The following is a 22,878-nucleotide window of genomic DNA, read 5'->3' as shown; positions in this document are numbered from 1 at the left end:
ACTTTAAATCCTTTTAAAAATCACATACATATTTGTTAAAAGGCTAATTCAGTACTTAGTTATGTTTCAAGAAATGCCCATGACAAGGCCTCAATTTCAATAGTTAGAATCCGTCATATATAATTCTGGAACTGTGTGACCCCTTAACAATAATTGGGACAAATAGCTATCTTGAAAAATGTCCAAACGTGTGTCTTAGCTCCATGTTGCATGTGTGTTTATGTGTATTAATATACTTTGGATTTACAAAAGAATCTGCTGTGTATGAAGATTCCTAGTCACTGCAGGTCACCCAGAATGTGCATGGGATAGGTTACGCAGGTTATGGACAATGGTTATAAAGGAATGGTCATAAATCATGAAAGCTAAACCAGTTTTCTCATCTTTTTTAGGAGCCCCAACATCTTACTGCGGAGCTGAGACCATAAGACCCAGTTCTTAAGAATGAGAATTCCGGCGGCTAGTGGCAGTCGGTCATAGCATGATTTAGTTGTGAATTTGATTTAGTTGTGAATTGGATAAAATTTAGCAATATGTGTGTGAACTTCATACAGCTGAACCAATACTCGCGAGTACGCCATATATTCTTCGAGTTTGAACGCCGACGGGTTCAACGGAGTTCTTAATTTCTTTTGTTTCTATAAAAAATTAAGAACAATCCAGCCACCAGGGACACCAAACTAGTTTGTCCTACAAATCCCTATCAATATATAATTAATTTGCAGTAAAATAACTTTGAGTTGATATAATTATAATTATATAATATAACTGCTACAAAGGCATAACAAATTAACAGTTGTTGTCCCTCTATACTCCGGCCTGGGGGGAAAGGGGAGAGAGAGAGGGGGGAGAGGGAGAGAGAGAGGGGGGAGAGAGAGAGAGAGAGAGAGAGAGAGAGAGAGAGAGAGAGAGAGAGAGAGAGAGAGAGAGAGAGAGAGAGAGAGAGAGAGAGAGAGAGAGAGAGAGATTCCGTTGGTATGAAAATTATATTCCCTAGCATCTGTGGGGCAAGTTGTGTGCTTTGAAAAAATATACATCTCAGCACTTATCCCGTTTCTTCCTCCATTCCATGTTTCAAAGAATTCTTATATGATCGTCATTTTGATCCTTATATAACCTGGGAAAGTTTCCAACAGCAACTATGAGGCAAAAAATGGTGACTCAACCCTCTCTCATTGCCTCCAACAGGGATGCCACACGGACTATTGCTCTGAACAATGACAAGTCAGGTAAATATGGCCATAAGAAAGAAAACTATATATTGGCAACTTATTCTGTCTAGTATCTCCCTATTATCTTTCAAAATACTCCTGGAGGAGGTAGTTCGAAACCTTCTTATAAGCTGGGAAGCTACTCTAAGGTAACATGTATGTTTGAGAAAATTATATTTAGGACTATCCAAATTTTAAAAATATCTTCCAATAGGGACGTTACCAGGATCTTTATCGTGAAATGATAATACGTTTCCAGTATGTTGTATCTTGTAATCATTAAAAGAAAATCTCGGCATTTTTTCGACTTCGTTGCTCTATGTCACGTTTCATATGACTCATATAGAAGCGTTTTCTGAAATCATGATGTGACTAGGATTCGCACTTCCCCCAACAACTTTGAGGTAATGTATGATGATTAAGATAATTCAAACCTCCGCACACAATCCTGTAGCGGTATCTTTGTTCAAGGACGCATTAAAAACAGTCTTATTCCAATATTCCAGAACCAAACACGCAACGTATTGTTTCTGACATTTCTGAAATAATTTGTGGCAATTTTAAGAAAACTTCATATAACTTGATATTGTAAAACTTTCAAAGTGATTTCCTATTTTGATACGTGTCCAATCAAAAAAATTAAACTGGGTCCTATCTAGTGCTGTCCTCTTTCGTTAAAAAATATTTCATCAAAATCGGTTTCGTTATTCGTGAAAAATCGATGACATACGTAACAAAAGTTGCATAGAAAAAGGTCCAACGGTAATCATCTGCTTATTTGTGGTCGGTTAAAAAGAATGATACTTTTCTACTGGCATCATTACAGTTTTAATGATGGAATGATGCAAAGATTGCAGGAGCCAACAATGAATTATTCAATAATTCCCTCTGCCCTTATCTGCCAATCTTTGGTTGCATTAAGGTGCTATAATTTGTACTCTGATCACCTGATTTGATGAATTGTGTATACATTACTTTTCTCAGCTGAATTAATGAAAATGAATGGGGCAGAAGGTAACATTTATAGCTTCGCGTAGTATTAAATAGTATTCATATCTATTACATTAATATGTTAAGCGAGAATCGCTAATCCACGCCCATTTTTCGAGTTTTTTTCTTTCTGATGTAAACCCTACTTCACAATGAAATAGAAAAAAATATGGACTTTTATGGTGGCTAGAATTCTTCTGGAGAAGAAGAAAGTTAAGCGGAGCGGATTCACAAGTCTTTGTGGCTGGACCCGAGCCTTTAACAACACCAGTACATTTCTGCACGTGAAAATTTTTGTTGTTTATTGGAAAATTTTAGGTAAGTCTATACATTAGTCAAGTTTTAAAGAAAAGCTGTTATCTTAACATATCTCTTGATGAATTTATTTTAGATTTAGTGTAAATTTTTGCCTCAGTATAATGGTGAACAGTGAACAATTATCCCCTACCTTTCACTAGTTTAGTTGGTAAAATTTAACATGTGAGATTAGGCCGATTTATGTTTAAAACAACAAAACAACGTCTTATAATGGCGTAAAATTAAAGGCCAGTAAGCTCTTACAACCAACCTCGATGATTTTGGTTACAGTAATTGTACATAGTAGTCTAGTACTTGGAGGCAGTTCAGTAACCCTTCTCATGTTAGGCTCATTACCAATTATTTTTATTTATTATTAGAAATTTCCATATTTATAACACATTTTACAGTTTTGGTATTTTAAGATTGTAGTAGAGTGGGTAAACCTAAAAAAAGGAAGAAATAAAAATTACAGTTAGGCCTATATGAGTTAAGTTGTCAAAATACATACTTTCTCTACAATAGGTGAAATCAATATGTATTGAATCTGATGTGGAGAAAGTTTAGAACTTCAAGACATTTAGTTTTTTCCTTATGTATCCCTATTATTTTATAACTGATAATCAACTTTCTTTATAAAATTTATAACAATAATTGGTACTGTAAATCCTCTAGGTTGTTAACAGTTATCAAGCAACACTCAAAACAGTTTAAATATTGAAATGTGTTCTTTTTGATACTAGGCGTAGACCTTTATTTTATGGCAAAAGAAATAGGGCCATGTATAGGCCGATTATAAATCAGAATCATACATCTTAATGTCATTTTGCAATTTATAATGTATGGTAGACAAAGTTTAAAATATTGTAGCCTACATTACTAACTAGAATACTTTACCAAGAGAGTAGTCAGGGTAGAATAAATTAAATAATGTTTTAAAGTTAAACATGATAGTCATTAGAACTATAAAGGCTATGTGATAAAATTGATTTGTTCTAGCTTAATTAAAATGTTAAAAGTAGATACAATGGCTGCAGTGTTATAGTAAGTGGCCACCACCACAATTAGGCCTAAGTCAGGGTACCAAACAATCGATTAGAAATATTTAAAATATCGAATACAAAAACTTTCTAATTATAGTTATTTTTCAGTGCGTTATTTCCAGCATAATTTAATGTTTTGAATGACAATATTGTTCCAAATTCTTTTGAATGTTGTATAATCATTTGTTGTCTGGTACCTATTTCAGTAGGCCTAATGGCCGCAAGTACAATGACAGTGTAATTATTTGTGTCAAGCTGTCAAGACAAGTTTATCCTTCAAAATAGTTACTTACATTTTTTAAATACACATAGCGTAGATAGTTTTCTTCATCATTCTATTATTACTTTTTAAGATATAAAAACAGCTGAACTATACTGTAATTTAAAATACCTATAACGTAATTTGGTTCAACGCTTTTGTTTCAGTTGCTTAGGTAATCATGAGTATTGATGGTTCTATTGTGGTAGTGGCGGCTGCTTATTATACTGTTGCGCTACTGTGAATTTATAGCTAGGAAAAATATGAAGAGGCACAATATATGGGTTTTGAGTATAATTAATTTATCATGTAATCAAAGGTTAACATTTTTTGACAGAATCCTGAAGGCTGTTTAAAGGGCCTTTCTACTATCTAATATATCTCAAAGATGCTTTTAACATATCTTATTCATATTTACTTATTTGCATGAGCACTAATAGTAATTTGTTACTGTAAAACATTTTTTACATATTTGATTCTTACCCCCTATCATTCTTAATCTGACATTTGCCATTATTTCTACACTCTATGAGATAATCAAAATAGTATAGCCTATTGGTCACACTTAAATTAGAAAAATTTTGTTGGAATGTAACGTTTTGATTTTTACAATATTTGGTTTTCTTATAGTAGTTACAACCAACCAAGTAAAGGCTATTAAAATGTTGTAATATTTGTAGTAGATTTTTATAATAATTTATTAGGCCTACTTACAAAAACTCAAAATTATCATCCTTGTTTTTTTTTTTTATAATGGTGCTTTGTATTTTCTGTTTATTTTAAGACCAGTAATATATTTATTATTCAGTGTAGGTTAGTTATATTGGGTGACCAATTTTTATAATTAATTATAAGTAATGCTTGCAAACCAGGATAGTATACACACTTTGACTGATAGACCTAGGGTAAAAACAAAGGTTAGACCATGCGTATGCCCCCTGGTCAGGAACAAAAAAGGCATGGAATAGTATTACCAGCATGTTATGCAGTGAACAGAAAGTACAGTTCAAAGGGCTGAGTCTTGGAACTAGTTACACCTGCACTAATACTAGCGACAATTGTTGGCATTTTATATCTTTGTGGAGAGTTTATGGGAAACTTCAAGTACAGTTTTAAAACCCAAGTCTTTTTTAGGAACAATACACTTTTGTCATGTTCAATGTAATATTTATGTTTGATGAAAATTATTCAATTGATCTACTTGGATCATGACATCTTGGTGATTGTAGCCTTTTTCTCTTTGTGGAAGAATTTTTGGTTGAACTTCTTTTTAGATAAATGTACTAAAGATTATTATCTTGGGTTTTCACTTCAGTTCTTCAGTAGCTTCAAAGAGTAGGAGAGGATTACTGTCTGTGAGAAGGAATTCTTTATTGTTTTTTTAATGCAGTGGGAAATTATTCTCTTGGTCTTTATCACCTTATAGATGAAATCTTGCGGTTGATGGTATTTTTTATCATATCATTATACCTTTAAGGGGGATTAAGTTGAAAATTTTTTGTAAAAAGTAGTGATATTTTGCATATCCTGCAACATATAACTTAACTGAAAATGATTTTCTTGTAACTAAATAACTATAATTGAGACAGAAAAGGGTTTGTATATGTTTGATTGGAACAACAAAAAAAACAAGGAATATGGATGCCTAAAATCAATTAATAATAAATGTAACAATTAATATTATAGGGAAAAAGGCGACTATGAATTATATTTTTAACAATAATAAATAAATTATAAGTCAATAACAGTTTAAACATCTAGTTCTCTTCTTTTACTTGTTATCTTTTTTTAGGTTGTATCCATTTAGGTTCATCATAATGACTGTGCCTACTATCATTAGTGTGATACTATATACTATGAAGTAAAATGTTAAAACTAAACTAGTTAGTATATTAACTAGTTAACCCTTTACGTAGTATATATTCATCCGTTTAGATACATCATCCTGACTGCTTATACTATTTGCATTTATACGATGCTAGTTAATTGAGAAGTTTATTTTTACAAATCCAAACGCATTAAGAAATATTAAAGCAAGTTATAGCTTATATGATACAGTCACAATCAGTAGCAAAAATATGTTACATGTAAGAAATAATGTAACAAAAGAGTATTCAGTCTTTGTAGTTACCAAAAACTTATCTACGAGTTTAAACTCTACTGACGAACTCTTTGTGATTGACTGATCATAGCTACATTTCTGACAACGTCTATCTACAGACAAGATGGCTAGATTGAATCTCTTTTGAGTTATTGTTGACCACAACCACGTCAAAACTAGGGCTGTATTCAGCTTTGGCGGGCCCCGGGAAAGATATCCGGCTGAGACCTGCCATCGTGCCGTTTATCAACACTGTCCATCGAATATACATGTGGTAAAGACTGGCGTGGGCCCCAGTAAAATTGTCAGAAAAAAAACCGTTATGAGTACGGGCCTGGGTAAGACCAACGGTAACTTGCGTTCTTTTATGAGTTCAGATAGAAATTTCTTGTTTTCCTGAGATTAATTTATTATGACTGCAGTAACGTCATGGAAATTTCTAACATTCTTGTCTTTTGCTAGCTTTGGTAATATAGAAAGTTTGTCTATGTTTTGTTTTGTCCAGGTTAAATTATAAATATCATTCACTTCACATCTTGCTTCTTCCATTTTTCCCTTTCACTATTTGCACTAGAACTAGAAGAAAAATTGTTGATAATATGAAAGTGTTGTTTTCTGAAATATAGTTCTGGACCAGCGAATGTTACAGGTGGTAATGGTGACACTTTTTGCTCTAACCACATTAGTACTGTACACAGGGGAGGGTTACAGAGAGTAAATCTAAACCCACTGTTCGTTATTCACTTTGCTCCAGAGTTTGTGAATCTTCTCTCATCTGTCTTCAAGGATGTCAAACTAAATTACGATTAAATTACCAGTTCATAGGATATGCTGATATCACTTATCTACAGCTTAGCAAGCTCATCAATAATTGAGTAATAATTATTATTACTAAAATCAAGAGTTCCAAGTGAAATGGTATGTTAGGTTTTTAAAAAAATGATAGTAAGCCTTTAGGATCTTTGGTTCTGAGATTTTCAAGGGCACTTAATCAAGTAATCTTATTTCACACTTAACCAATTTGAATGTTTAAACCTTAATTCAAAATTCAGAGGAATCAGCTGATCTCCGGTCTTGCCATCCCTGTCTCATTCATATTTGTATATTATGTATCCATCCGTTTAGATCCTGACTGTGTCTACTATCATTAACACGTTTCACAAACTATATATACTGCTAAGTTAAGTGTTAAACTATATAAGAATAATAACATATGGCAGTGACAATATTACTCAAACTTACAAATGAAAAGAATGTTATAAAAAAAATTTAATGGATATAATATTATATTATAGATAGCAATAAATAATACCTATAATGCAAAAATTTACTTCAAGAAAAAGTATGGTAGATTTTATACAAGCTGCCGTTTGTCACTTTAGGTTTTGGTTTTGGTTAACTAAGGCTGGTTAGTGCAGGTCACTTCAAGACTTCCAATGATGAAGATAACTTCCTAAGCCAATCCTCCTTGATTTTCTTGTTATATTAGATTTTTTTTGGTCTTAGTGATATACAGTTTTATATGCTTGAACTAATTTTGATTGTTTATATTGATATTTACTGTCAGCTTAATAGGGGTCAAGGTCAGATCTGTAAGGTTCAGTTTTTGTTACTAGTATGTTTGACTTTACTTAGACTATGTCATTATTGGCTGAGTGATCTGGTGGTACTAAGTTAATATTGCTGTTGTGGAAATGGTAGAGAAAGACTGACATTAAATTTGTACTTGCATCATCTTGATAGATTCCTCAACTTAGTTTTGTCTTCACCCTTTTATATGAAGATGGTTTGTTTTGGCATGTTAGTATTTCATTTAATGCTTGTTTGATTTTTATTCATTGCTAAATAAATTTTAGTAACTGAAATGATTGTTGGCTTTGGTACTCACTAAAGACCTGTGAGCCAAATAGCCCTGGTTACATTGACGTTTGGCTTACAACGCAGTTGGTTTTATACCCAGCTACACTCTTTAAAAAATCTGATATTTACTGTAAATTCTTTATGTAAAATGTTTGTCGTTTGGTCTTTTCTCGATTGTAGAAGTATTTTGCTCGTAGTACAACACTTTTAATTACTGAAGGAGATTTAATTTTAAATTGTTATTATTGTGCTTATTTTCTCTCAATACAGTATTTAAACAACCGTGCTAGTTGAAAAGGACAAAGAAAAACTAAGGAACTATAATGTGATTCATCTGTCAACTGTTTGTATAACTAACCAACTATTAAATACCCCAATGACTTTTCTAAGCATTAATAACATTTGAGTGATGAATCACCTTGATTATGGCAGGCTCTCTCTAAACAGGCTATAATCAAAATAAATATTTTATACATACAGTATCTTATGTTTGTCTTGTCAGTTATCAGATTAACTGTGTACCAATCATTGTTTATTTTGAAAAACAATTGGTTGTTCACATTTTATATGTTAATGTTTTACAATTGGCAACAGAGTTTCTAAAGGAATATTTACTAAGTACTAACCTGTGTATTAGGTTGAGTTTACACATTTTGGTTTAAAATGCTTTATTAATTGTGTTTTGTGTAGTTGAACCTCCCCATCATGCCGTCTGATGCAAAGAAAAAAACAAGCTCAAAAGAAAAAGGATGCAGCTAAAGCACGACAAAGTGGTAAAAAACCGACAAACACCAGAACGGAAAACGGTGACAAAGAATCCAGCCCTAGTGATATGAATGGAACTCAAGAAGAAAACGGATCTATTGAAATAAGTGCAGAAGGTAAATACTGCAGTTGAAATTAAACTTCAGTGATAAAAGCAGCATATACAAAATCTGCTTCTTTAGTTCAAATAAAACTGGACATATTGCAATGTTTTTAATTATTATAAATCTTTTTACATTTTTACTATACAAAAACATTGAATTTGGTCAAAGACTTAAATGCACTAAACCACAATGTGATTTGGTTGTACTAAAAAACAAATCATAGTGTGTTATATTGTAGATAGGCTACAAATGGTCTTAGTCCAAAATGAACTCAAAACACATTTTGGGTTTTAATATACTTATGGACTTAATGACAATTTTGAATACTCAGGATGTAATTAGATTAATTGGGTCATTCCAGATTTGAATGATTTTTATTTCTTTCTTTACCCATTCTAATAAACCATATCAATTTTAAAATTTCATGATATATATTGTTTTTAATTATGGTGTTTTAAAATAAAAAAACAACATATCGTTACCAAGTCTCAGCTTTGACATAGTTTTAAAATAAATCCATAACTTCAAGATTGCAGTTAGATTAAAGTATACATATTGTAGTTATTCATTTTATAAAGGTTCACATAATGACTTGTCAAACTTTGATTTTTAATCAGTCAACTTTATAATGGGACAGGAACATTTTCAAATGTTTGCTGAGGCTTAGCAGTAACTGAGGTGAATAGTTTAAATCATGAAGAGTTAGCTGAAATAATTTGGAATCTTAAAATTAGTGGTTATTTTCTGTTATCCATCTAAATTTAACTAAATGAAAAAAAATCAAGCCATTGATGTTTTTTATATAACGTGAATGAATAAATATACACATTAAAAAACCAGATATTTTACAGCTTCATTATTTTGCTACATTATGATTATATTACTTTTCAGAGGCTCTTTGTCAAAAACTGGAAGCTGATGCAAAATTAAATGCTGAAGCACGTTCTTGTACTGGAAGTTTAGCTGTTCATCCTCGTTCAAGAGATGTTAAAATTGACACTTTTTCGATAACATTTCATGGCTGTGAATTACTTCAGGATACTTTACTGGAATTGAATTGTGGCCGGCGGTATGGTCTTCTTGGACTTAATGGAAGTGGTGAGTACAAACTTGTGTAACGTGTTCAGCTGATACAAAATAAACTTGTACCAATGTTTGTATTTTGATATCTATAGGTTAGTAAGTGTTCAGATTTAAATTGAAATAGTGATATATTTTGTACACCATTTTTAGTAAGTACTAATTGTTTGTCCTCAATTGCAATCATCATTAGACGTAATTTACTTAGAACTCAAAAACTTTACAGTGACTTATTTTATTATAAGACATAATGAGTGCAAAAATACCAATATTTTAATATGAGTGTTTTAATACGATAGCAAGAGCAATGCTTACCTTTAACAGATTGGAAGGTTATTTGTATTCATCTCAACCAGACATTTGAAATTAATGTACAAATAGGGATATTTTGTACCTGCTGAACTCTATAGAGGGATTACTCTGAATCTGTGTCTAGAATCTGTCTGTTTGAATTTTTATGGTTGAAAAATTGCCCCTAAGTTGAAATTTCCCAATTTTTACTGTCTATTAAGAAGAAGAATAACCTTCCAATCTGATGAAGGTAAGGCTGCTTTTCTTATGCTATCAAAATTTGTCATTTTATTATATGATTAGTATTATCAAAATTATTCATTAACATGAGTGTGAATTAATGATTTATAATTTAAATTTAATTCCTATCACTGTAATTTTTATTTTTTGAGTTACCAATGAATATCTTCTTCTCCCTATCCCATTATACCCTGTTTAAACAACAGATGACTGTATAATTTCATACATAAAATTAATGGGTACATTCAGTACACAATTACAGCAAATCAAAACAATGCATTCATGTTTCAGGTAAATCTACATTGTTAGCAGTATTGGGTAATCGTGAAGTTCCTATCCCAGATCATATTGATATATTTCACTTGACTCGTGAAATGCCTGCCTCGGATAAATCTGCGTTGCAGTGCGTTATGGAGGTTGATCAAGAAAGAGTTAGATTGGAGAAGTTGGCAGATGAATTAGTTGCCTGTGAAGATGATGGTAAGTCCCAAAATTCCAGAGCAGTGAGTTTTATTGCCGGCATGTTTTTATTGTACTAGCCAAGATTGCTAGGGAAGAATATTGCTGCTGTGTATACATTTATAAAAACATTAAATACTTTTTATTGGATTTGTAAGTGTATTTTTAGATTTATTTACTGATACTTGAATGCTGTTTGAGTTATAATAACTAACAGTTTTTATGAAAACCAAATTTACAACTAAAAAAAGGAAACAAATTACTTAGAATACGTGTATGTAGCACATGATAACTTTTTAAATAGTTTTCTCTAAGTATGATATCATTATAAACTACAATAAATTGTTCATATCATATACAAATTTTGAAGGGCTTTAATTTATTAAATGTTACTTTATATCATAAAAATTATTCTGCTTACAGTTTAAATTTATTTTATTGAATCTTTGTTACATTTGGCCTTTGGATAAAGTTTCTTTTGAGTACCACAAGAACCTTTTTAAAGATTTGTAGTAACAACATACATAATGAACAGTTTGGGAGGTGGAGTTAATAAGCAAGTGAACAGTTTAGATTATTATTATTTTATTATTTCCCCCAACTCATAGTGAAAGGACTGAGGGACTATAATATGTTGGCTGTGAATTATAGCTCCTAAGGAAAGAATTGAACTGAAAGAATTTCTATTCATAAATGTATATGTATATTATGTACAAGACTGGTGTCTAGTTCTTTAATACAAATTATATTGGAATATTTCAGAATCTCAGGAACAGCTGATGGATGTGTACGAGAGATTGGATGACATGAGTGCAGACACTGCAGAAGCCAGGGCAGCCTATATCCTACATGGTCTGGGCTTCACCAAAGAAATGCAAAACAAGAAAACCAAGGACTTTTCAGGTATCTTAGATGTTTTTTTTGTAGGGTACTGATAGTTACACCAACATGTATTTTACAGACAGTAAAGGGCTTCAGTAAATAGTTAACATCGTATGAAGATATAATTTTAACCCTTTTAGTGCACTGGATATAAATTCTATATTTTCCCTTGGCATGCAATTAACTTTAAAAAAGTAATGTTCATGTACTAAAAGTCCTATTTCAATTAACATTTCTGAACTTATTATTGGAATTTAAAAAATTAAAACTTAAAATTTATTTGTTACAAATAAAAACTTATTGAAAACAAAACATTAAATTTTCCAGTTCACTGAAAACAGAAAAAGATCATAATATTTAAAAGAAACACAAAATTTAAATCTGCATTAAAGTCATCCTACAGTTGCTGTAAACAATCTTCAGATGTAACATATAACACACATTTCGACTCAGAAACAGAGGTTGTTCGCAAATCTTATAAATTGCATTGTAATTTTTCCCATACTGAATAAGCTGTCAAATGCTTTAGTTTACACTGGAAAATGGCATTTGGTTGCTATGAAAACCAGTATCAGATTGATAACAGACGGCTAAAAATTATGAGTAGAGGGCATCTGTTGGGTGACATTCAGTTAACACTCTAATGTGTTCCATCACCAGTTTTACAAACTACAGTTTGCGATCAAGTTTAAAAAACTTAACTAGTGAGATTTGCTGTCATACGCGTGAGGGAATCCTCTTTACTGTGCAGGATTTTCCACAATGCTCGTGGGAATTGCTATAGATATTGTTAAACAATGTATGTTTTAATAATATCTGTATCGTGAAAGTAACCATTTAGTCATAGAGCACTAACAAGATAACTGTGTTGGCAGAGATATTCCAGGCGATACAAGTTGTAGATTTATATTTTCATTACTTTCAGGTTGTCTTTGGGCAGATAATGAATAATAATTGTAATGTATCATTTTTGTAAGATGGATTTTATTGACTTCAATCTGAAAATGTGCAGTTTAATTACAAGTACTCTTTTTAGAGTAAACAAGAAAATTATTAGTTTTACCAGGATCAAGTCTAATAACATGACGAATTAATGTAGATTTCAATTTAAAAGAAATGGTGTGCAGTTGCCAAATCAAAATCTGAAATAATGTGTTATTACATAATATTAATGCAGAGTTTTAAATTCTTTGTAACACTGAATTGTAACGTTTACAAAAGCAACTTCAGGTGCATTTTAAATTTACAGCACTGTAGACTTAGTAACAGCATAATGGGTACATTGTGAACTTGTTATTTATATTTAAATCTAATACTTATTTCTTTTTTATTCACAGGGTTTAGAAATAGAAGTCCAGCAACTAGAATATCAATAATATGACAACTGCAATAAGTATTTGGTATTAAAGTAAACTATTTTGCTTTAGTATTTAATTAACAATTAGATATTTCCTCTGAAAGCTTGCCTTGTTGAGTGTGACGCTTGATTGTTGTAGGAGGTTGGCGTATGAGGATTGCTCTAGCAAGAGCCTTGTATGTGAAACCTCACCTTCTCCTATTGGATGAGCCGACTAACCATCTGGATTTGGATGCTTGTGTGTGGCTTGAAGAGGAACTCAAAACGTAATTATTACTTTATTTGTAATAAATATAAATACATTTATCATTAATATGATGTTTAATAGCACCTCAATGTAATCAGTACTGCCAATGTAACAGACTCATTGTGTCTTGGTACATGGCAAAACATAGATGGATGGCTTTAAAATTCTATGCTCTTACATTTAACTGATTTTTTATTGTTTTCAAAAAATAGCCTTCAGTATTTTACAATCCTGAATAATTAAAAAGAGTGTAAACAATTTAAAACACTGAATCAACATCAAACCTTGAATCTGATTGTGAATCAATAATTTTGCCACTCATAAATCTTACCATCTGTGAATTTGTTTTATTGTCATCGTATTCACTAAATTGACTAGTTTAATAAAAATAAGATAATTTCTTATACACATGACTGAGCAGTATTATTGTATTATTAATTATTAATAATTTCAAAGTAATTGATGCTGACTGATGAATGTAAAATCTTTACAGGTACAAAAGGATATTGGTTATAATTTCCCATTCTCAAGATTTCCTGAATGGTGTGTGCACTAACATCATTCACTTAAATAAGAAGAGGTTGAAGTATTATACAGTAAGTAGTTTCAGTGGTAACATATTTCTATCATGTCAGAAATATAAAGCATCAAAATGCAAAACCATTTAGTTCAATATTAAAAACATAAAGTGCAGTACAAAATTAGACTTTCATGGTTAAACAAATAGTGGTTTTCCTGGAAGAAAATCGCTTGAATATTTTGGTTTCTTCAGAATATTTACGTAATTTGAGTTAAGTATTTTTTTTTAGTTTTAGCCTCATTGTTCAAACCTTAAAGCTAATATTTCAGAAAATAGAAAAAAAATAAAACAGATTTGGTTTGAAACTGGTCTTGCATTTGGGTATGTATAGTCATATAGCACTTACTTTGAAGCTGATGTCAGTAATCATAATTCTCAAATACATATAAATAAATGTATATAGGCCTTTAATTATTGATACACAGTAGTGGTTATTCAACAATCCTGACATATTTTTATTAGCTTACAACTGTCAGACACTTGACTTATAGTTATATCTGATCGTTAGATTTCGGCTTATTTCGCTCAGACGTAGATAGATGTACATACTCGAATTATCAGCAATAATAGATGTTGCTATCAAATGGGAGACTTTATTGGATTAACAAATGACTCTGTGAAATATACGCTTGTGTGGTGCCATTTTACACAAAAGGCAAAATTGTAAACATAACTTTACAGATTGAACAATTATGGTAAATAATAAACAAGCATCTGAAAGCAGACTCAGTCTCGTCTTATACAGAACATACAATAAAAAAATCAAAACAAAATTGACGAGATGTAGGTATTTGGTTCTATAGTGTACCTATATTTATAGAATTAATGATCACAGCATATATTAGAGCGAGACTTGACATGGCATGAACAATTACATTGTAAAATCTAAATGTCATTTGATGAAGGAAGCACTATCAAACGTAATGCCACCAATAGAGCAAGAAACATAATAGTATAAATAAAAACAAATTTTGGCACAGCTTGACATTTTACCACACTGCATTTATTAAAAATCAGATTCAGGCTCAGATCAAACTTTGTGAGTTTACCAGGCATACGTAAGAATGTCTTAAAAGAAAATGTTTCATCCTCAAAAAATATTTAACTCAAGAAAGATAATCTTCAAAGAGTAAAAACATATGTTACAAAAGTACCAAGTAACTTAAAAATATTCTTCACAAAAAACTTATAATCAGAATGGTTCATGAATTTGAGTTGATTTAAAACAATTTGTTATATGTTACTGTTTTCTTCACTTTGGTTATATTAAATAAACTAGTTTTTTAGGTTAAAATCTTGTACCAATCTTCAAATAATCATTCAAGGTACAACTTGTAAGCCAATTTCGTATTTAAAGGTGAGTTGTGTATGTGACAGGGTAACTACGACGCCTTCGTACGGACTCGGCTGGAACTGCTGGAAAATCAGATGAAACAATACAACTGGGAACAAGATCAGATTGCTCATATGAAGGTAAGTAAGTCTATGTAGAGCTCTGAACTATAACATATTACCTGTCAATACTATTGTGATTTTAGTAAAAACGTTTATTGTAAACTATTATAATAGTTGTTATATAAACAAAAGTAGACTCTTAGAAAAATTGTTTTGTATTGCTAAAAAATCCTAATTCTTATTAGTATTTTATACATTTTTAAAATATGTAACAGCATGGTATTTTAAACCCATAGTATACAACAGTTTAACATTTGTAATAGTAAAAATTAAATATTGCATCGGTTTGTTATTAAAACAAAAGAATTATATTTTATAGCATAAAATTGTTCTTCGAACAAAGAAATAAACTGGCAAAATTCTGTAACAAAACTACAGCTATTAAAATAAATAACCACAAATTGATATAATACAATTTGTTATTTTGGTGTCATAATATATAGGTACTTCAATTTTCAGGATTTAAGTTTTACGCAAGATCTCGATACTTCAGCATTTCAGATAACTAGTACTATTTTTCTAACATGTTTGGTGCTTTCACAAAACTGGAAACTTTTAAATTAGCCTAAAATAATTTAATACTCAATTATCTAAAACCATTAGTTTAAATAAAAGAAACAAATGATTCAAGAAACAAGAAAGCATTAATTTCTTATTGCAGGGATGTTCAAATTATAGAAAATGATTGGTTTACCTTATTGAGAATTATATGCATCACCTTCAGACAAAGATTGTTACTTAGAAGTAATATGTTATTTTAAATTTTAATTTGGAAATGTTTACTAAAACAGTTTGAAATTGTAAATAAAAATAGAAACTCTGGTTCATATATAATAAAAACCTATTCATGTGATCATATATTGCAGGTGAGTTAAAGGTATCTTTACCACCTCACTTTAAGGTTTTAGATGAACACAATTAAAACAAAATAAAGAATAAGGGTGATAAATAAATTAAAAATTCTTCTAATAAATTACAACTCTATCAATAAGAAAACAAAATAATTCCTTTAACCATTACTTGTATTTGTACTAAATAAAATATACAAGCTTAGCATTGTACAAATATTTATTTGATTTTGTCAGAGAACATATTGCTAGCATACCACCACCCCTTCAATCTATCTTCAGACTTTTTAAGCTGTACACAGAGCTATGTTGAACATTTACTTTAAATCTGCACGAAAACACCCCTAAGCTCCACAAACTCAAATATTAATAAGTAGAACCCTTTGCTTACAATTATTTTATACATAGAAATAAGCTTAGCCTGGAATAGGAGTAAGTATGTTTTTGCCTTGTACTTATTTCCACATTCAAACATATATAAGGAAATAAAATTTTAAAATGAAAATTGATGGAATAATTGTTTTACACGTAAGGTCTACCCTTACTCTGGAAGATCATGTGTGATAATTTTTAAACAAATTCATAAAATTGATTGTTTAAAAATGTTAACCTCTAATAAAGTAATATCAGTTGTTCCTATTCACTTGGTTTTGCTCTGAAATGTATGTGATTTATATTGTCCAGTTTGACTTACTTACTACTAGTATGCATTATTTTCAGAATTACATAGCACGGTTCGGTCACGGCAGTGCTAAACTAGCAAGGCAAGCTCAAAGTAAGGAAAAGACGCTCGCAAAAATGGTTGCACAAGGATTGACGGAAAAAGTCACCAATGACAAAATTGTTACGTTTTATTTCCCATCGTGTGGGACGATTCCTCCTCCTGTGATCATGGTCCAGGTAAGTTTACAGAGATTTATAGTGGCAAAGTCATACGGTCATTGGAATTTGTTTTATCTAATTGAACTAAACCTAAATAAAACTATAAATAATAATATAAACTATGAATTTAATATTGATTGTGTAAAATTTTTCCTACCATAATAATTAACTGTAGTAAAAAATAATGTAAAAAATATAATACTGTTTCTCATCTATGAGGTAGTTTAGTAATAGTATTCTGTCATCTTAGACTAAAAAATTGGTCTTGGTTTCAAAACAGTTGAAGATAAAAAAGCAGTAGGATATTAGTTTCAAATACATTGTAAATAACAAATATGTTTGCTGTTGGTATCTGTTTGTATTTAAGATTTAAACTAAAACTGAGTGAATGATTTTTTTTACAATTTAAATGCTTTACCTACTCGAAATTTAGATACTAAATGTATCAGCATTAAACTAAAGTTATGTTTTTACATTCATTCTCAATTTCGTTATAGCGTAATAGTTTGCAGTTAGTTTTATGATGTTACCAAACACTAAATGTTGTCATAAATGTTTTGACAACATAATTGCATTGTCTTGTATATTTAAACTATGTTTAAGTTAAATCATATTACGGTAGTGATAATAATCTCACCCGAGGTCATAAAAACATTGTGTTTTTAATATAACCTGTATATTTTTTATTCTAATAGATATAGTCCATCAGAAAAATCTGTAATAGTGATACTCTGTATGGAGATTTTCTATATAAAAAGAGTTTTTGTTGCAGAATGTAAGTTTTCGATATACAGACAATACTCCTTGGATATACAAAAATCTAGAGTTTGGAATTGACTTGGATACAAGACTGGCTCTTGTAGGACCGAATGGAGCGGGAAAGAGTACACTGCTGAAGCTGCTGTATGGAGATGTAAGTAAAGGTCATATGTGTAGGTTCTTCCACTATGGCTTTTTAATGTGTGACAAGTAGCATAAAGATGTATTTATAAATTACCTATTTGGTCTCTTTACATTGTTTAGTAGGTTTGAACATTATTAAATGTAAATGCTTTTTGTTAGAAAAATGTTCTAAATCTAAATTTATTTCTGGATTAGTACAGTTATGTGTACATTTCAGACTCACTAATAATAACTCAATGTTTTCAAACTATGAACAAAATTTAAAATGTTGTAAGCTGTGTTTAATAAAACTGGCATACATATAAAATTAATTTGATAAAAATGTTTCTTTACTGTTGAGAATTTGATTAATTTAGATTAATGTCCTGTAAAATGTTTTGGTTTGAATTTTTGGAGATAGCAATCAAATCAAGAGTTACAGCATGGAACACTTCTCTGTCTGAAAGAATGAGGCAGTAGATTGGTGCTATAATGAAGGTTGCCATTTATAGGATACTATGAAATATCTGATTCTCTCTCACAGTTAACAGATTTTAACATTAAGTTTATAAAGAGGATTGTGGTTAAGAAATAACTTAAAACATTTTATTATTGGTTGAACATTTTCAGATTTTTTACTGTAACAGTGTTTACAGTAACATTTGGCTTGAAATGCAGATTTTTAATGCTACCAGTTTATTTAGGGCATTAAAAAATTTCTGTAAAGATGACCGAGAATGGATCCGAGAGTGTAAAGTTCACTGAAATATCAGATGGTTTATGTGTAAAAAAGGAAAGATTTTGTGTGTACTATGCTAATAACAATTTCTTACAGTTAATTCCTTCAGAAGGTATGATTCGGAAGAACTCGCACTTGAGAATTGCGAGGTATCATCAACATCTCCACGAACTGTTGGACCTGGACATTTCACCTTTAGACTACATGCTTAAGTCTTTCCCTGAAGTTAAGGAGCGTGAGGAGATGAGAAAAATCATTGGAAGATACGGTCTAACTGGTAGACAACAGGTAAAGATGTATTTCTTGGTTGTATCTTGTAGTCTGCTCTTGCATTTATTTTTGATCACACAACTCCAGAACACTTCTCATTTTGTTTAGCTAACGTTTTCCTCTACCATAGTTTTCCTTTCTCTTGTTTGCTATTAATCTTTCCCGCACCTTTGCCTCTTTATGAAGCATCTGCACTCCTTCAGCCATCTGTACATCTCCCTTTCACGATAAGTGTTTAATATAGTTTTGGCATACTACACATATTATTTTCATATGTAACTTATTAAAAAACTATGAATGTTTAATATAAGTGCAGTTGAAATAGCAGATTAGTAATATTTATTAGAAAAACTTTTAAGTAATAAAATCATGATAGACAAATTATTTCTGATTAAACTATGATTATTAGAAATAAATAAATAACCACCATATTCTTTTAAAGTATGAATTTAAATGATTCAAAATATTTGTCATGATCAACATGTTGTGTTTTGAAAATGAGGTGCTGTTCAAACCAAATATGAAGAAATGTTGAAAGAAACATGTATAGGTAAAACAACATATCCAGGCAGGCACAAAGTTATCTGTTCAGAGCTGGCTTTAGTAAACAGAACATGAGATTTTTCTAGTTAGAACAGTTTTAAACTTCATGCAGTTTTAATTCTTAGTTTAATAGGAAGATACTTGCATAAAGTAAATAACTAAACCAAACTACAGTTATGTATTATATGTAATTTCTGTAAGATTCCGTAATCTGGAGTGAAATATTGTCTTAAAATGGTAGATGAAACTTAAGGTTAACTTTCTCCAATATGCTTCATGACCTGTGAATAGCAGTTAGTAATAGAGCGTGGTGTGTGTTTGTGCAGGTCTGCCCTATACGGCAGTTGAGTGACGGCCAGCGTTGCCGGGTGGTGTTTGCGTATCTGGCCTGGCAGTGCCCTCACCTGCTATTGTTGGACGAGCCTACCAACCATCTGGACATGGAGACCATTGATGCCCTTGCAGACGCTATCGCCGAGTTCGAAGGTGGCATGGTGCTGGTTAGCCATGACTTCCGTCTCATCAGCCAAGTGAGTGCAGTTCAAAATCATATTTCGGTTTCATAACAATTGATAATAGTTGAAAGAACAAGGTTACAGCAGACATTTGCTATTGCTATAATGTGAAAAAAATATTTCAACATTTTGAGAACTGGTATTTGCTCTTACCTCCAGGCGTCCCAACTTTAAAACACTAGACTAAACATGCAATAATTTGAAATAAAAGACACTATAGATAAAATTAAATTTTCTACTGCAACACACAATCCACATACCACAATGTAAATGGAAACGAAAAGTAATTTCATCACAGCATACAGTTGTGTGGCTAACTTTCGAACAGACAGAACTGTCTTCTGTCTGATGTTAGAAAATGGATAGTCTTACTCTCACAACTATTAAATATTAGCATTAAATAAAATTATTTATAATATTTTTTTACCAAACATGAAATTTGATGAATTTATGAAAGATGATGAGATAACAGCTATGACATCATGGTGTGCTTATGTGATAGAATTCCCCGTGGTGATGATCTTCTTTTGCTGGGTGTGATGTGGGCATTGTGTATTGCAGCAGTGCATCTGCATGTTTCTTCTTATGTTGTTTTTTGAAATACAACTTTTCTGTAATTAAGTTTGATTTCTCCATGTTTTTTGCCATGTGGTTCTTGATTTGTTACTTAATTGTGTGCTTAACCTTATGTATTAAGGTTTGACAAGAGTAGAGAAGATTGGTTCTTAAAATGTTATGTATTTTATCCTTAGAAATGATCCACCATCAATAATGAACATTTCACATTAGCTTTAATGTGTTTAATTTTAGGTGGCTGAAGAAATTTGGGTGTGCGAAAAAGGAACAGTTACAAAATGGCAGGGAGGAATCCAAGAATACAAGGAACATTTGAAACAGAAAATTCTTAAAAATGCAGCAAAAGAAGCAGCAAAAAAGAAATAACCAATTGGGTAAGAATTGAAAGAAATATATATGCTAAGTCTTAGATCTCTTAGCTTCCTTTTATTTATTTTATATTATTCCTATTTATTAAATAAAGATTCCTGTAAGAAAACTGAATTTTTATTATTAACTTTAATCACAGACTTTTGGATATCAAGCATGACACGATTATCAATTTCATTTGCAGTCTTAGATTTATCTAAAATTGAAACCAAGTTCATTTTATTGAATCTAACATGCTTTTACAACACAGTTTTTAGTTTATAAAAGAAAATTATATGGTAGAGAAATTTGTTTCAAATACCTTCAAATAACAAAGATGAATACGCTCAGAGCCACATTGATGTCTAATGAGATTTATCATTCCTTATGCACTCGGTTATTTTAAGGTCTCAGAAATTGTTAAAGTTCAGAAATGCTTGAGCTTATGGTATGTCAACAACAAACAAACAATAACAAACATTTATATTTTGGCAAAACGTGTGTATAATTTTATTTGACTGTTTTATTCTACTTTGAAGATTTTGCTTCTAATGTTTGGACTGATAAATTCATAGTTCTAGCATATAATGAGATGTAGATATAATTTGTAATCTCACATACAAAAAAGTTTGATTTGTATTAAGTTAATTGAATTGTATAATCAGGCTTTGGTAGCGTTAGAAACAGTCCCAGGATGAAGTCCAGGGAAATCATATAAGTAATTATACATTTAATCATCTTATATGAACAAACACTCATTGTTTGCAGTATATGAGACCAAATGAATGTGGTAAGAAGGCTGGTTGGTAATAAGGCCAAAAGTTACAATTTTTAATACATTGATCTATGTCAATCGTGAGATTAAGGAATCTACGGAGAAGGAAGATAACACAGTATTTAAAATCTGACCAGTTTAGGATACACTGAAATAATTAACTAGGCAATGATCAGCTCACCAATTTTACACATAACGTAGCTATGGTTAGAAAGGTTGATTCAGTGCAAATCTAAATTTAGTTCCACTTCACCTCCCACATAGTATAGCATCTGAAAAGTGACACTGTCACAGACTTAATTTCTGGAATATGTTGTTCACATCTGAAGAGATCAGAAAGAAGTTTGAGAAGAAGAGTTAAAAATAAACTCTGCATCATTTCAGTGCAAGAAGACAGTGTCAGATTTCAGATGCTGTACTAAATGGAAGGTGAAATAGAGCCAGTCGACATTTACTCAAATTTAACATTATTTTACACAAACTTGTTACACAATCTCACCATTGTTCAGTGGTAGTTTCTATAACACTCTGAAATTTAATCTGATAAAATTATACATGTAACAAATGTGGTCTTTATATGGCACACAGATGAATATTGCAGCTAGGCTTGGCTATGTTGAATAATTTCCTTTTTTAAGCTGTAATAAATATAAACCATTAAATAAACATGTATTACTATTCACTATTAGTAAAAGCTATGAACAGTTAACAATAAATAGTGTATTGCAGTAGTGTTGGATAACAAAGTTAAAATTGATATCAAATTGAAATTCTATTTACAGATTGCTCGAGGGTTGCTGGTACACCTGAGCTTGAAAATTTCCAAAAGGACACAAATGTGATGGCTTCGTTTTCTCCCATCAGCATGTTTGTTAAAAACTTCTACCACTGTTCTACTGAAATTGTTTTTATTTCTTTAAACTTTTAACCAAACATCAGATATTTATATTTATTTCTCCACTAAAAATAAACAATCTGGATTATACTGATTTATTTTATGTATCCTGACTTCATAACCCTTTAATGCACACAGTGTGTGTTAGTCTACTGCCACCGACACTGTGAATTGTTGGTGTTGTGTTATCATGTTGGCAATGAGAAAAACCCAGAATGAATAAATTAGTAAACAGAATATGTTGTGAAAGCTAACCATAATATGACTTCCCCCAGTAACGTATATACTCTAGTGATTAAGTTGGTTGATTTCACACAAAGCTTAAACATTTTAGCTTAGTCTGTAATGTGATCTTCATTGCAAGCGAAACGCTAAAAGTCCTTA

General features: G+C 31.0%; 1 protein-coding gene across 1 annotated transcript; it reads left to right on the top strand.

Annotated features, from left to right (window-relative positions):
- The first annotated feature begins 8,451 nt into the window (after positions 1-8,451).
- LOC124360262 (ATP-binding cassette sub-family F member 2-like) lies at positions 8,452-22,584 on the top strand. The gene is given in 14 exon segments (XM_046813708.1): positions 8,452-8,484; positions 8,486-8,642; positions 9,522-9,728; positions 10,533-10,721; positions 11,463-11,603; positions 13,079-13,205; positions 13,680-13,782; positions 15,144-15,239; positions 16,790-16,969; positions 17,724-17,864; positions 18,669-18,860; positions 19,712-19,915; positions 20,711-20,850; positions 22,382-22,584. Coding segments are annotated over 13 exon segments (1,887 nt in total). The 5' UTR covers positions 8,452-8,466; the 3' UTR covers positions 20,843-20,850; positions 22,382-22,584.
- The last annotated feature ends 294 nt before the right edge of the window (positions 22,585-22,878 follow it).

Source organism: Homalodisca vitripennis, chromosome 4 (assembly GCF_021130785.1).
Source record: "Homalodisca vitripennis isolate AUS2020 chromosome 4, UT_GWSS_2.1, whole genome shotgun sequence".
NCBI lineage: Eukaryota > Metazoa > Arthropoda > Insecta > Hemiptera > Cicadellidae > Homalodisca > Homalodisca vitripennis.
The sequence above is the reverse complement of the archived record's forward strand: the minus strand, read 5'-3'. Positions and strand labels throughout refer to the sequence as shown.